The sequence below is a fragment of the Triticum dicoccoides genome, chromosome 7A, assembly GCF_002162155.2.
Source record: "Triticum dicoccoides isolate Atlit2015 ecotype Zavitan chromosome 7A, WEW_v2.0, whole genome shotgun sequence".
NCBI lineage: Eukaryota > Viridiplantae > Streptophyta > Magnoliopsida > Poales > Poaceae > Triticum > Triticum dicoccoides.
In genome coordinates this window covers 82558645-82571800 of record NC_041392.1, presented here as the reverse complement: position 1 = coordinate 82571800, position 13156 = coordinate 82558645, and the positions used below count along the sequence as shown (strand labels likewise).

At 44.6% G+C, this 13156-nt stretch overlaps 2 protein-coding genes across 3 annotated transcripts; one reads left to right on the top strand and one right to left on the bottom strand.

The window, feature by feature from the left end:
- Positions 1-1526: 1526 nt before the first annotated feature.
- Positions 1527-5381, top strand: LOC119331082 (sulfite exporter TauE/SafE family protein 3-like). Of its 2 annotated transcripts, none has more exons than XM_037604259.1 (13): positions 1527-1637; positions 1744-1949; positions 2207-2366; positions 2992-3192; positions 3284-3348; positions 3455-3482; positions 3555-3658; positions 3749-3835; positions 4179-4229; positions 4324-4545; positions 4657-4750; positions 4833-4973; positions 5065-5381. In XM_037604259.1, exons 2-13 carry the CDS (start codon positions 1773-1775, stop codon positions 5148-5150), a joined length of 1416 nt encoding a protein of 471 aa, XP_037460156.1. In that variant the 5' UTR covers positions 1527-1637; positions 1744-1772; the 3' UTR covers positions 5151-5381. The 2 variants fall into 2 exon arrangements, with proteins under 2 accessions (XP_037460156.1, XP_037460157.1); XM_037604260.1 differs by having other exon boundaries at positions 1541-1637; positions 1734-1949.
- Positions 5382-7318: 1937 nt separating this feature from the next.
- Positions 7319-10515, bottom strand: LOC119331081 (serine carboxypeptidase-like 13). The gene is made up of 14 exons (XM_037604258.1): positions 10208-10515; positions 9960-10105; positions 9762-9838; positions 9534-9659; positions 9343-9445; positions 9119-9156; positions 8905-9006; positions 8722-8802; positions 8478-8630; positions 8290-8361; positions 8074-8192; positions 7864-7977; positions 7692-7737; positions 7319-7551 (listed from the first exon to the last, which is right to left on the bottom strand). The coding sequence occupies exons 1-14, from the start codon at positions 10420-10422 to the stop codon at positions 7468-7470; spliced, it is 1476 nt and encodes a 491-aa protein (XP_037460155.1). The 5' UTR covers positions 10423-10515; the 3' UTR covers positions 7319-7467.
- Positions 10516-13156: the final 2641 nt, after the last annotated feature.

The following is a 13156-nucleotide window of genomic DNA, read 5'->3' as shown; positions in this document are numbered from 1 at the left end:
ACACCCTAAACATTTAGTACCGGATGGTGTTACCAACCGGTACTAAAGATCTACCAGTACCCGGGGCTAGGCTTGTGCCACGTGGTGGCACTTTAGCGCCGGTTGGTGCCGAACCGGTACTAAGGGGGGGCTTTAGTCCCCACTCTTTAGTGCCGGTTGTAGAACCGGCACTAAAGACCCTTACGAACCGGCGCTAAAGCCCGGTTCTGCACTAGTGCAGGGTCTCTCGCTTGTGATGGATAATCAGACACAGGCTGCCTTCACCAGTCTTGTGCAATGGAATGTGGGAGACGGGCGACGAATCTTATTCTGGAAGGATACGTGGCTCAATGGTTCCACCGTCGCTGAGCTCACGCTGATGGTTTGTGCAAGGGTGCGTACGCAAGTGGCTAATAGGAGGACGGTTTCGGATGTGCTACAGTTACATCGCTGGGCCAATGATGTGATCGGGGAATTGTCGGCAGATGGATTGGTGCAAATTGTTTGTCTATGAGAAATCATGATCACCATTCAGCTAGATCCAGCACAATCCGACACCCCAATATGGAAATGGAACAATCTAGGTGTACATTCCTTGACATCTACTTATGCGATGATGTGGGAAGGGAGTATCGGTTTTGCCCCGGCAAAGGCGATCTGGAAGTGTTGGGCTCCTCTCTCTTGCAAGCTGTTCATGTGGCTAGCCACGCAATATTGACTTTGGACTGTTGATCATAGGTTCAAACATGGGCTTCGGGACCAACGATCACTATGCTACATATGTGCTTAATAAAGTGGTTGCATGCATCGTCCAGATGCAGAGGCCTGGGGTCCTCCTCCATTTAAAAAAATGTGCTCAAGAAGAAGATATTGTGGGTCACATCCTGATTCAGTGTGTATTCGCTCGTCAAGTTTGGCATAGGTGCTTCCAACATGTCAGAGTGGACACCTCGCTGGTCCCTACAACGAACGATACATTGGAACCCTGATGGATGGCTAGTTGCCCACGAATACCAGCTAAACATAGGAAGGCCTTCGACTCGCTGGTAATGTTGATTTCCTGGCAGCTTTGGAATCATAAAAATGAGATCGTCTTTGGTCCAAGAACATCAATCGCCGCCACAGTGCAGCAATTCACCTTGCAGACCTTCGATGTACTACGCACATGGTCTTCGATGTTGGTAGGAGGCCGTGGAGTTAGCATATTCTCGGAGTAGTAGAGTTTAGTTCAGGAGTGGAGTTAGGGGGTCTCTGACAACGGTCTTGTCGTGTGCTAGGACATACTTCCTATTTGTAAAACTTTTTATACATATTTCTGCTTTTTATAAAGTTAAGGTACACGATTGCGATTGCGTACTCTAAAAAAATAAGAATGATTAACGTGCATTCGTACAAACACAATTACTAGTGACACAAGTCCCATTTTGTATGATTGATAGGTGGGTCAAATCAATGGTTGTCAACCGTACTGTTCAATTAATTCGCATCGGCCTTGTCGGACGATCTCATTCTACTATGGTCGTTGGGCCGCTCTGTCGCCACAGGAAGTCGTTAATAAATCTCCACCCGCCTTCTCCTACTTCCGCTCGGCGGCTCTTGCAGCTCGCTCGCCCTCAAATCTCCTTAAAAAATCGCTCATTGACCCTGCTCCTGCACAGGTACGCAAAGATTTCTGAGAAGATCACTAAATTTCGCCGTGATCTCTCTACTTTTTTCGCGGTCAAAAACAGCACACGCTGACTGTGCGCCCAAAGAATTTTGCAGATTTGCAGGGGAGGGGAGGGGGGCAAGAAATGGGGATGAAATGGCACGTCGTCGCGGCGCTGGGCGTGGCCTGCACTGTGGCCGCCGACAGGGGGCTCTCGTTCGCCGGCGCCACGGCGCCGCCGGAGGAAGCGAGCTACGACCTGCGCAAGCTGGCCAGCTCCCTGTGGCAGAGTGACGGAACCGCCTACCACCACGTGTGGCCGGTAATAACCGAAGCCTTTCTTCTGTGTTGATTTCGAGCTGTACTTATCCTAGTCCTAGAGCTTGTGCAGAAACACATATCAACAAATTAAGCTGTTTAAATCCAGTCTTCAGGGGATCTACCTATCGGCTAGTTAAACTTGAGCTGACTCCTTTGATGATTCTGACCCACTCTGCACTTCTTCATTTTTATCCATGAGTCGCTGTTAACTGAGATGACTGCTAATTTGGTGTTTCTTATCTGTACCTTCCTGTGTAGCCCATGAAACTGGGATGGAAAATTGTGTTGGGGTCGTTCATTGGATTCTTCGGAGCAGCGTTCGGCAGCATCGGCGGTGTAGGTGGCGGCGGGATCTTCGTGCCGATGCTGACCCTGATCATTGGCTTTGATCCCAAGTCGTCTGCGGCGATGTCAAAATGTGAGGATTCAGTTCATCTTCATGCTATTATTTTTCTTATTATTTATCCATGTATTCTTCTTCATGATTTAGCTTCAGACTGTATTATTTGCAATGAGGCCCTACATGTCTTACTGAGGAATATGGTGGAAATATCTGGAGTCATTCATTTCTCCTCGTTCGCTATACATATATTTATACATGCATACATGTGCCACTTAGGCCAAAAACTAACACACATTCTGTTTCAAAAAAAAATCCACACACATAAATGGCCCAACACTTATTCTGCACATCATGTCACTATAAACTACTCCCTCCGTAAAGAAATATTAGAGCATTTAGATCACTAAAGTAGTGATCTAAACGCTCTTATATTTCTTTACAGAGGGAGTACTAGCTTGTAATAAAAAGGCTTAGTTGCATATTCAACACTACAAGTAGAAACATTTTTTTAAAAATGCCAAAAGGCATTTTTTGAAAGAATGTCCTATAATTTGAAGTGCAAGGTACATCTCAAATCTATTCCATTGGTTGAACATAAATTTTCTCTTAATATTTACCATAATGCACAAGGCAAAAAAAAATCCTCACGACAGAATGCATCTTTGGAAAATTGTTCGGTTCATGATTGTTTCTGTCACAGGTATGATCATGGGGGCTGCTGTGTCAACCGTGTACTGTAACCTCAAGCTGAAGCACCCAACTTTGGACATGCCAGTGATAGACTATGATCTAGCCCTGCTCATACAGCCCATGCTGATGCTAGGGGTCAGCATTGGGGTTATCTGCAATGTGATATTCCCTGACTGGCTTGTCACAGTCCTCTTAATCATTCTCTTCATAGGTGCTCGGACATTGCCCTGAAACTGCATCAACCGTTAATCCTAAACTTTGATAGTGGCTGACTTCAGAATGATTTCCGAATTAAATTCCAGTTACTTCAACTAAAGCTTTTCTGAAGGCTGTCGAAACATGGAAGAAAGAGACGATAATCATAACGGTAATGTTCTTGTTTTTCTGGATACGTCTATTTTCATTTTTACACCACATCAGGGATGCTGATAAGTGATAAACTGATAATCCCTTTCATTTGGTTATTCGTTCAGGAGACCGCAAAACAATCAGAGCAAACAAGTAAGTGAGCAATAAAAAGCACGGAAAATTGCTTACGTTTTCTGCGGGATCTAATGCCACAGCTATCTGCAGGTGAACAACAGGAGTACATGCCGCTGTCTGAAGGACTTGACGCCGCATCTCAGTCTGAAATTTTGTCAGATCATGATCAAAATGAAACCCCATCAGACGAAGCGGTGAAATAAAAACTGATGAACATTAATTCCCTGGCCTTGGAAACAATCATCTTAAGGACTCATAAGACTAGAGCTGGTCTGATACTGCAGGTATCCATTTGGAAGAATGTTTACTGGAAGGAGGTTGGCCTTCTTGCCTTCGTTTGGGTAGCATTCCTTGCGCTTCAGGTCACTAAGGTGTGAAACTCAACTACAATTTGAAACTATAATAATATGAATTCCAGTAAAATTATCAAGTACTTTAAGTTTTCAATGATCAGCTGCTTTATTAAATATCAATTGTTCCCTTTTACAATACCAAGCTGTGCACTTGTGTGTTCAGTTTCCCTGTTCCCTATGGTATCCATAATTGTATTCAGTAATGTAGTTCAGGTTGCACAGAAAGATATTCTAAATGGAAAACTACTACATGCAACTCATGTTATTACAAAAGAAAAAGATGTTGTATATGAAATTACATCAGGAGAAATAGTAATATCGACAGTGACATCTGGCTTATGTTAATTCTTCATGTTTGCAGAACTACATGGCAACTTGCTCCATCTGGTACTGGGTTCTGAACTTACTCCAGGTACTGACTGTACCGATTTTCTTCACCTCGGTATTCAACTATAGCGCATACAAAATGGATCCGTAGTTCATCTACATGTTGGATATGTGTGCAGATCCCAGTGTCTGTTGGGGTGGCCATGTACGAGGCAGTAGGTTTGGTGCAGGGGAGGAGGGTGATATCATCAAAGAGGAATGAGCAGAACAGCCTGAGAGCTCACCAGCTATTGGTATACTGCTTCTTGGGCGTCACCGCTGGTGTCGTCGCCGGTCTGCTTGGCGTCGGTGGGGGCTCCATCATGGGGCCTCTCTTCCTGGAGCTCGGCGTCCCTCCGCAAGTAATTATATCTTTGTTTGCTCATGTTAAGAACTTTATGTTTCCATCATGGTTTCTGCTATCTATTTATCACATGTTTTCGAAATGTTTGCATTCTGTTGAACGTCCCCAGGCCGCAAGTGCCACCGCCACCTTCGCGATGATGTTCTCATCTTCCATGTCCGTCATGGAGTACTACCTCCTGAACCGGTTCCCCGTGCCATATGGTACCGCCTCTATTTTCTCTCATATATCCTCCCATGATTATCTAGCACTTGTTACTTATTCTCTGAAATGAAACCTGTGCAGCTGTCTACTTGACCATCCTGGCATTTTTCGCTGCAATCGTCGGCCAGAGGGTTGTGAGGAAGCTAATTGATCTGCTAGGACGGGCGTCGATCATCGTCTTCATATTGTCCTTCATGATCTTCATCAGCGCGCTCTCTCTAGGTACCAGGTTTCCCTCCCCTCACTCTCAGTGCAAGTGTGCAACCATCACATGGTTTCAAACCGAACATCAGGCCCTGAAATTTTTGCGCAGGCGGAGTCGGCATCTCCAACACGATCCACAAGATCGCGCGGCATGAGTACATGGGATTCGAGAACATCTGCAAATACGAGGCGTAGAAATCCGTAGCCTGTGGGCGTACACGAACAGCGTGATGTATTGTGCAGTATCAGTGGACTTTGGAAATGTCAAGGTGACCAAAGGCTTGGAGCTCAGGATTCCATCGGGTGGTTTAACAAGGTGAACAATGCTTGGAGTATTCCAAAGTCCATGTAAATTGCAAATTGTAAGAGCTAAACTGTAAATTGTGAATTGTTACAAGTAAAGTGTTCGAATTTAGATTTTAATCCTGCCCCCCTTCTCCCTGCTCTGCAGTTTAATCCTGCCCCCCTTCTCCCTGCTCTGCATTGCTCTTTTTTTTAAAATGAAATCACTCAATTTCCGCTTGTGTAGACTGTAGAGCAACCATTCTTTAGTGCAGTCCAAACCTCCTTTTTTGGAAATCAACAAAGCAATTTAGCGATAAATACATACAAGAGAGGGGGGAAACGCATGTACAAAGCCTTTGCGTCTTGCAGAATATTATCGAGCAAGCAATCGTACAAGCATCAACATAACTTCTGTTTTCTATGCTGAAGGGAATGATTTCTCAGGCGAAACGTCATTTTCAGTAAGTTGTTGTAGCATTTACGTTTATTGTGATTGCTAATGTCTAAAATTTCATGAAGTTAAACACCCTTTGTAACTTTTCCAATTTACTACTCCCTCCATACCAAAATAAGTGTCTCAACTTTGTACTAACTTTAGTACAAAGTTGTACTAAGTTTAAGGCACTTATTTTGGGACGGAGGGAGTACTAAATGATTGTTTATCTTTTTTTAGAGGATTGTTAAGCTTTTTTTAGGGGAAGGGGATTGTTTAGCAAAAAACATGAGAGAACAACATCAATAAATGAAAAAACTCAACTATTTATGGATCCCAACATGAGGCCGAGGGGTGCCGACCACGCCAGGCCAGACCTGGGGTGAAAACCATGGGCTTGACATGGAAGGGAGCATGTCAGCGTCAGGTGGCGTCTCTCTAGAGCGTCACAAGCCCACAACTTTGTTGTTGCCATCCTTCGACCCTAGATCAAGTATATCCTATTTGGCGCGTGGCGACCTAGTGCGGACCCCCTACCATATGCAAGTACTCTGTATGGGCCGGCCCATGCGCGTACCTTCCCTGAACTGGTTTGTTTTTTTAAAATGGTTTTTCTCTAATTTAACTTTTTTTATTTTGATTCTTTTTTCATTTTTCATTTTCTTTTATTTTTTCATATTTGATTTTCTTTTTTCTGTTTCATGTTTGTTTTACATTTTACATTTTCCTTTATTCACTTTTTTCTTTTGTTTTTATTTTCCATATTTTCTTTTTCATTTTTCGATTATCTTTTAAATTCATGAAAATTTCTTAAAATCATGAAAAAATTTAGGAATTCATGAACACTTTTTTGAAAACATGAACATTTTTCTGAAATCGTAGACAATTTTTTAATTCACAAACATTTTATGAAATTTCCTCAATTTTTTTCGAAATCATGAAGATTTTTTCATATTAATAAACATTATTTGATCTCGAATATTTTTATAAGTTGTGAACATTTTTTGAATACACGACCATTTTTATAGACCTGTGAATATTTTTTAATTCATGAACATTTTTTAATTCGCTAACATATTCTGAATTCATCATTTTTTGAACCAGTGAACATTTTTTAATTGATGAACTTTTTTAATTTATGAAAATTGTTGGTATTTTGAATACATGAATAGTTTTTAAGCTGAACATTTTCTATAAACACATGAACAATTTTGAATTCATGAACATTTTTTAGTATACAAACATGTTTAAGAATCATGAACATTTTTCTTTTCAAAATTGTGAAACTTTTTGAATTGATAAACTTTTTTGAAATCATGAACATTTTTTGAATATGTGAACATTTTGTAAAAATCACAATTATTTTTTGGATCCGTGAATATATTATGATTTCTTTGACATTTTTTTTGAAATCTGAAACATTTTTGAAATCCCAAATTACTTTAATGAAGAATAAAACCAAATCAGAACAGAACAGTAAAGAGAAAAAAGAAAAAAGGAAAAACAGGAAGTGAACCGCCCTGCACATGACCGGTCCAAAAGGCGCACAAGGCGAAGGGAGGGTGTGTATTGGCTCCTTCGCCAGCGCACACCGTGCTAAATAGGAGGTCCTGAGGACTCTATATATCTTCAAGGTAGATAACAATTAGAGGCGATTAATCGCGCAGGGGCGATGGATGGACTGTTAAAAAACTCCATTTGATGTACATCACTACTCAGTGCATTTTTACATGTGGAATGAAGCAAAATGCAAAAGTATTTGTGCTAAGAGATAAAAATTGTATGGTCAAATCATCAAAGAGGCTCATTGGCCAGCCAGCGCTCGGCCATCACAAAGCATTCTTCAGGCCTGTACTCCGGAGCAATATGGCCACCACCCTACACAAAAAAGTGATCAGGAGCTCTATTAGATATATCTCACACAACAGTTCTACCATCCAATCTAATCCATGGGCAACATGGTATAAAGAGGAAAACAAGACTCCACGCAAAAAAGAAGATGAGGAAAACAAGACTACCTTTACTGTTGCAAATGTCAAATTGTTTGCGTATCCCATGGTAAATCTGCACACACACAAAAGTAGCATTTCTCATCAGAAAAGATAGAGGAATATGCTACACTATGCTTATTCATAAAGCTTTTGTTCTCCGTATGAATAAATGCGAAGAAAAGGAGTCAGATGACTTGACCCTGCGGCTTGGCCGTCGAGATGCCATGCCCTCCAGTCACTGACTATGGGGAAGTTCAAAGATCTTATCCACGCTTGCGTGCTGAGCTGAGGCACCTGGAGATCATGGTCTCCACTGCGGTCGTGCAGACAGAAGGTTTCAATAAGAAGTTCTGGAAGAAGATTAGCTGCAATTATGAGTAAGAAAACTTATTTTGATGCTCGCTCTCACCTGTAAACGAGTGCACGGTAACCTCTCATGGTGAGGTTGAGATGGTATGGTATGCTGCTTGGCATGTCAAATTTGTAGGGGAGTTCTCTTTTGCATCTTACCCACTCATCGACCGTCCCCTATTTGGCGAATTCTTATTTGTCAATGACTTGCCAGTGTTTAATCCCACATGAATAATTTGAAAGATATTTCTAGCGATACATAATTGGGCTTTACCTGCTTGACCCCGAGAGCATCTCTAGTCATATTGTTGTTCATCCAAAAGTATGACAGGTAGTAACCGTATGTCTGCAGTTTTGAAAGGAATTCCAGCTATAAGTTTGTGATACGAAAATAGTGTCACAACCATATGATGTTGCCACATCTTATTCAAGCTAACGCTTCAAGGATAATGGAAGACTGACAAGACAATCGGTGGCAGGTCGACCAGGCGCCTCATTTAGCTCGATAGATTCTTCTAACAGATATTTTCTTGCCGTCGCATCATTTGTGGGCTTTGGTGCGGAGAAGACACATTTTTTGTACAAGATGTGTGCATCTAGGATTTCAGAAATGAGCTGCAGTAGGGATATGCCTGAATTAGCCAGCCGGTGCTGGCACTTGTAGTACCATAAGTTCATAACAAAATGGTCAATGCATGAATCTTACACTCTTTACGGTTTGTAGCACCTCAGCACACATTTGATTCACGTGGTTTACATAATCTCCTTTGCAGTTCCTCATGGCAGCCTTTGGGAAAGAAAATAAAACATGCTATGAATTCTTTAGATCGACACACAATACAAAATTTGTCACCACACTTTTGGCCAAAGCGAATGGATTTTTTGTTACCTCGTATATTTGATCAGATATTATCCCGAAGCCATGAGCAGCTTGAACCTGGAAATTGCGATCGAACTTTGGGTCTGTCATAGGGTTGCCGACCAGATAGCCCTGGAAATATATATTTGCATTAACGCAACAAAAGAACGAGAGATGTTATCATGATCACACACACTATTTGTATATAACAAAGGGTGGTTTGAATGCTGGAGAAATAGCTTGCCTTGAGATTAATGTGAGGCTGCTGCCTTTTTTCAATTCCTGGACGTGCATAGCAGAAGCAAATTAGAAGCGACCTCGGTGACCCGGAAACAAAATGGAAAATGCATCTGCTTTTCTAGCTTCCTTGGAAGAACTTGCCGCATAATGAATAATAAACCTTGTAAAGAAAATTAGAGAGGTCCTACAATGCATTAAGTGGTACTGCTGTTAGGAAGAGAATTTCACCTTCTGAAACGTATTGCGCAATGAGTGGAACAACCTTTCCGGCATACGAATCTCCTCCAATGTAGAAAGGGTTTGAAAGATACTGCGGGTGATCGATGAACCACTGCATGAATAACCAGGCATCGAGCGGTCAGTGTACACTGAATCACTGCCAGGGCAGCGCAACAACGATTAACGCCCCTTCTCGTCACCTTATTGAGAAATCTTTGGACTTGCAGGGAGGACGAGTAGTCTCCGACGTCGTCGCGGCCCTTGGGGTCGCGCGCGTATGAGAAACCGGAGCTGACGGGCGAGTCCAAGAAGATGATGCTTGCCATCTGATGATCGTCGTCGTCAGTACAGCAGGAAGCTACTACTAGTTAGGAAGGAAAATGAGGAAGTGGCTAGAGAGTAGACACATCTCCGTGGATGTCACTCACCTTGGTCCATGACAAGGGGTTGTATACCAGCTGCGGCAGATCGCCGTCGTACGGCGCCAACACGAACTTTACAGGACCTGAATTGTACTCCATTGGTTGTATGTAAGACGACGATGCATGGATGGGTATCATCAACTTATCTCCAGACCGGCGGCCGGGGCGCGGCTGTGGTTATTGGTTGGTGGGTGGAGTACTGACCGACTTCGAAGGCGAAGGCGCTGAAGCCGGAGCAGCGAGGCCCGCCGGTGAGCCAGAGGAGCACGGGGTCCGCGCCGGGGCTCCGCTCCGACTCCACCAAGTAGTAGAAGAGCTCCGTCCCGGTCTCCTCCTCCACGCCCACGTACCTGCCAGCTCCGGCTATGAGAATCCCGCGCCCATTTCCCCTTTCATTTCCGAGATGGAAGCAGCAGCGAATGCATTAGATTCAGATGATGTGGGATGGTTACCCGGTCTCGAGGTGGAAGGGGAGCGGCCCATCGAATCCCGGCAGGCGGGTGACCACCGTCGACGCCGACGCCTGCGCCGGCCGCGAGATGAGCAGCAGAAGCAGGAGCCCGGGGACGAGACGCAGCAGCGGCGAGGGGCGGCGCTGCCCGGCGGTAGGCGCCCGGAGATGCTTCAAGGACATCATCTTCTTCCTCTCGATCTGCTGTGCGTGCATGTGGGGCACATCTTCCACCTATATCGATCCATGCGGTGCGGGCTCAATGTTACGAGGGGACGACTCGAGGATGGCGACGTGGAGGCAACTACAGCTGCATGCCAGCTACTGTATTATATCCGTCCATGTGCCTCGCGTGCTTACGATAATGCAAAAAATGGCTATGATCAGCTCTTGGTCCAATAATGACACGAGCTCAGATACATGTACGTCCCTGTCAGCATGCAAGGCGCGCATGCACTATATACAAAACCGACCATGTGGCCATTATTGGACATGTCAGCAGCGTAGACTCGGCGGATCGGAGACGAATGCAATCCGGAATGCTGGTTTGGTTTTGGCAGCAGAAATTGGGTGCAATAATATAAGGCTAGCTTCTCTAACATTCCTTATCAATGTTAGAGGATCCGTTTCCTATGCATACATGGGTCCTCAAGTCCCGATTTTAGCTGAGTGTACACGATTGTTTCATTTACTGTTGTAGAGAAGCTAATCAGATACTCCCTTCATTCTAAAATAGATAACTCAACTTTGTACTAATTAGCAGAACATTCTAGTAGCAGTAATTCTTCAGAGTTCTGGGATTCCAACGTCCCCGACTTTATTCTTCACCAAATTGTAAGCGAAATGGATGTTATTAATTTGAGAAATAAAGTTTGACGATTATGTTAAGAAAACGCTCAGGGGAACCAAACCGATTGAATTGAAAAATAGGCACATGATAAAGTATTTACGTTTTCTGCGATCTAGTGCTTGGATGAGATAAGTCAACTAGCTCGAATTAAATCCATTTCTCAGATTATTATATTTATGCACTCCCTGATTTGGCGAAGCTTGAGGATTTTAAATACATAGCACATAGGTGAAGTATTTGGTGATGTGAATGCAAGTGATGAGGGTGAGGTTCTCAAGTTCAATACACTCTCGCCAGACCTTGAAACATTGTGTTTGAGGGGCTGGTTATCGTAAGGAGTGTTGGGCAAGTCTCATCTCCTCCATGTTGCACGGAAGCAGAGCTTGTATTCTATACATCTATATTAGTCACAATTGAAAGAAGACCCCCTGCCATCACTTTGCCATTTGTTAAATTTGACGGCCCTGGATTTCACAGGAGCATATATACGTGGGAGAGCAGCTGGTATTCCAGACCGGTTGATTTCTAGAGCATAATACTCTTGACTTGACTGAGCTGCCTAATCTTGGTAAAGCAAGGTGCCATGGCGAGTCTGAAAAAATGGCCGAGTCTGAAAAAGTGGTACTACTCATTCTCAACAACATGAAAAGTGATAGAGTTCGAAAAGGTGGTACTACTCATTCTCAACAACATGAAAAGTGGTAGAGTCCGAAAAAAATGGTACCACTCATTCTCAACAAGGTGACGGAGGTGCCACTCAACATTAAATTCCTCCTGATCCTTTGAGTATGTATGACTTCTTCGCCTCGTTGTGCCAATGTTGTAGAATTGGAGCTATGCGGTGGTGGTATTCTCATTGAGATTCTGAATTTGGTTATGCCAGTCATCATGCATTTCCACCAATGTGTACCGTAACAATTTTTTGTCCACGACTGGAAGGTTGATCTTTGTTTGGATGGTTGTCAACCTTTTGGCATGCCATTCTCTCAAAAAATATAAAAAAAACATTTAGCATTCCAACACTCTTTTCGCCTAATCTAGTTCATGTTTTCCTTCAATGTTAGCCAATTTTTTGACATGTACCAAAATCTCAACTAATTTTTTGCTAGCCAGGGTTCTGATGGGGCAACTTTAGTGTTGAGTATATTGTGTACGTATATATTTGTGTGTAGGGCTCATTTTCTGTTTTCTTTATATAGTTGAGGTTGTGGCCCACCTCTGTACTTATATATACGTGCCTGGTGCACCGATCAATACATCGAGATTGCACAGCCCATAACTTGTCCTTCTACATGGTATCTATCGCAGCACGGTCCTAAACCCTAAAGCCGCCGCCGCGCCTCTACGCGCCGCCGCCGCCGCTGCTACTCCCCGCCGCCGCCACCAGCCGCCGCCGCCGCCACTCTCCTCCTGGTCGCCGCCACCTTTCTCCACCACCTAACCCGCCGCCGCCGCCTCTTCCCGAGGCCGCCGTCGCCGCTTACTCCCTCTTCCGCCTACGCCCTCCCTCTCCCGCACCCTCCCCTCCCACCCGCGCCGCACCCGCACCACCCCACCCCCTGCCACCTGCGCCGCCGCACCCCGTCTCCCTCCGCCCGCGCCGAGTCCCAAACCCTAACCCGCGCCATGAGCTCCTCCTCGTCCACCCTCTCCAACCCGTTCGCCGACCCCGATGTCACTCTCGTCCGCGACCTCAACATTCATGAGCGTGTTCCGGTCAAGCTTGATCACACCACCACGTCCTACTCCGCCTGGAAGCGGTATTTTTCGCTTGTGTTCCGTGAGTACCTCCTGCACGGCCACGTGGACGGCACCGTGGATTCGGCGCTCATGATCAACGACGAGGAGTGGATGATCCTCGACGCCACCATCATCCGCTGGTTCTACCTCACCATCTCCAGCGACCTCTTCCACATCGTGGTGGACGACGAGGACGACGCCCATGCGGTCTGGACCAAGCTCAACGGCCTCTTCACCGACAACCGGCTGCAGCGCAAGGTCCTGCTCTACGGTGAGTTTTATGGGTGCCAGCAACTTGACTCATCCATCGATGATTTTTGCATGCGCCACAAGAAGCTCGCCGATGAGCTCCGTGATCTC

Coding starts and splice junctions, on each gene's coding strand:
- LOC119331082 (XM_037604259.1), top strand. CDS start 1,773: ATGGGGATGAAATGGCACGTCGTCGCGGCGCTGGGCGTGGCCTGCACT. Junction 3,349..3,454: donor AAGAGACGATAATCATAACG/GTAATGTTCTTG, acceptor TTATTCGTTCAG/GAGACCGCAAAACAATCAGA. Junction 3,659..3,748: donor AAACCCCATCAGACGAAGCG/GTGAAATAAAAA, acceptor CTGATACTGCAG/GTATCCATTTGGAAGAATGT.
- LOC119331081 (XM_037604258.1), bottom strand. CDS start 10,422: ATGCACGCACAGCAGATCGAGAGGAAGAAGATGATGTCCTTGAAGCAT. Junction 9,660..9,761: donor ACCCCTTGTCATGGACCAAG/GTGAGTGACATC, acceptor GACGATCATCAG/ATGGCAAGCATCATCTTCTT. Junction 7,552..7,691: donor TGACATTTGCAACAGTAAAG/GTAGTCTTGTTT, acceptor TTTTTTGTGTAG/GGTGGTGGCCATATTGCTCC.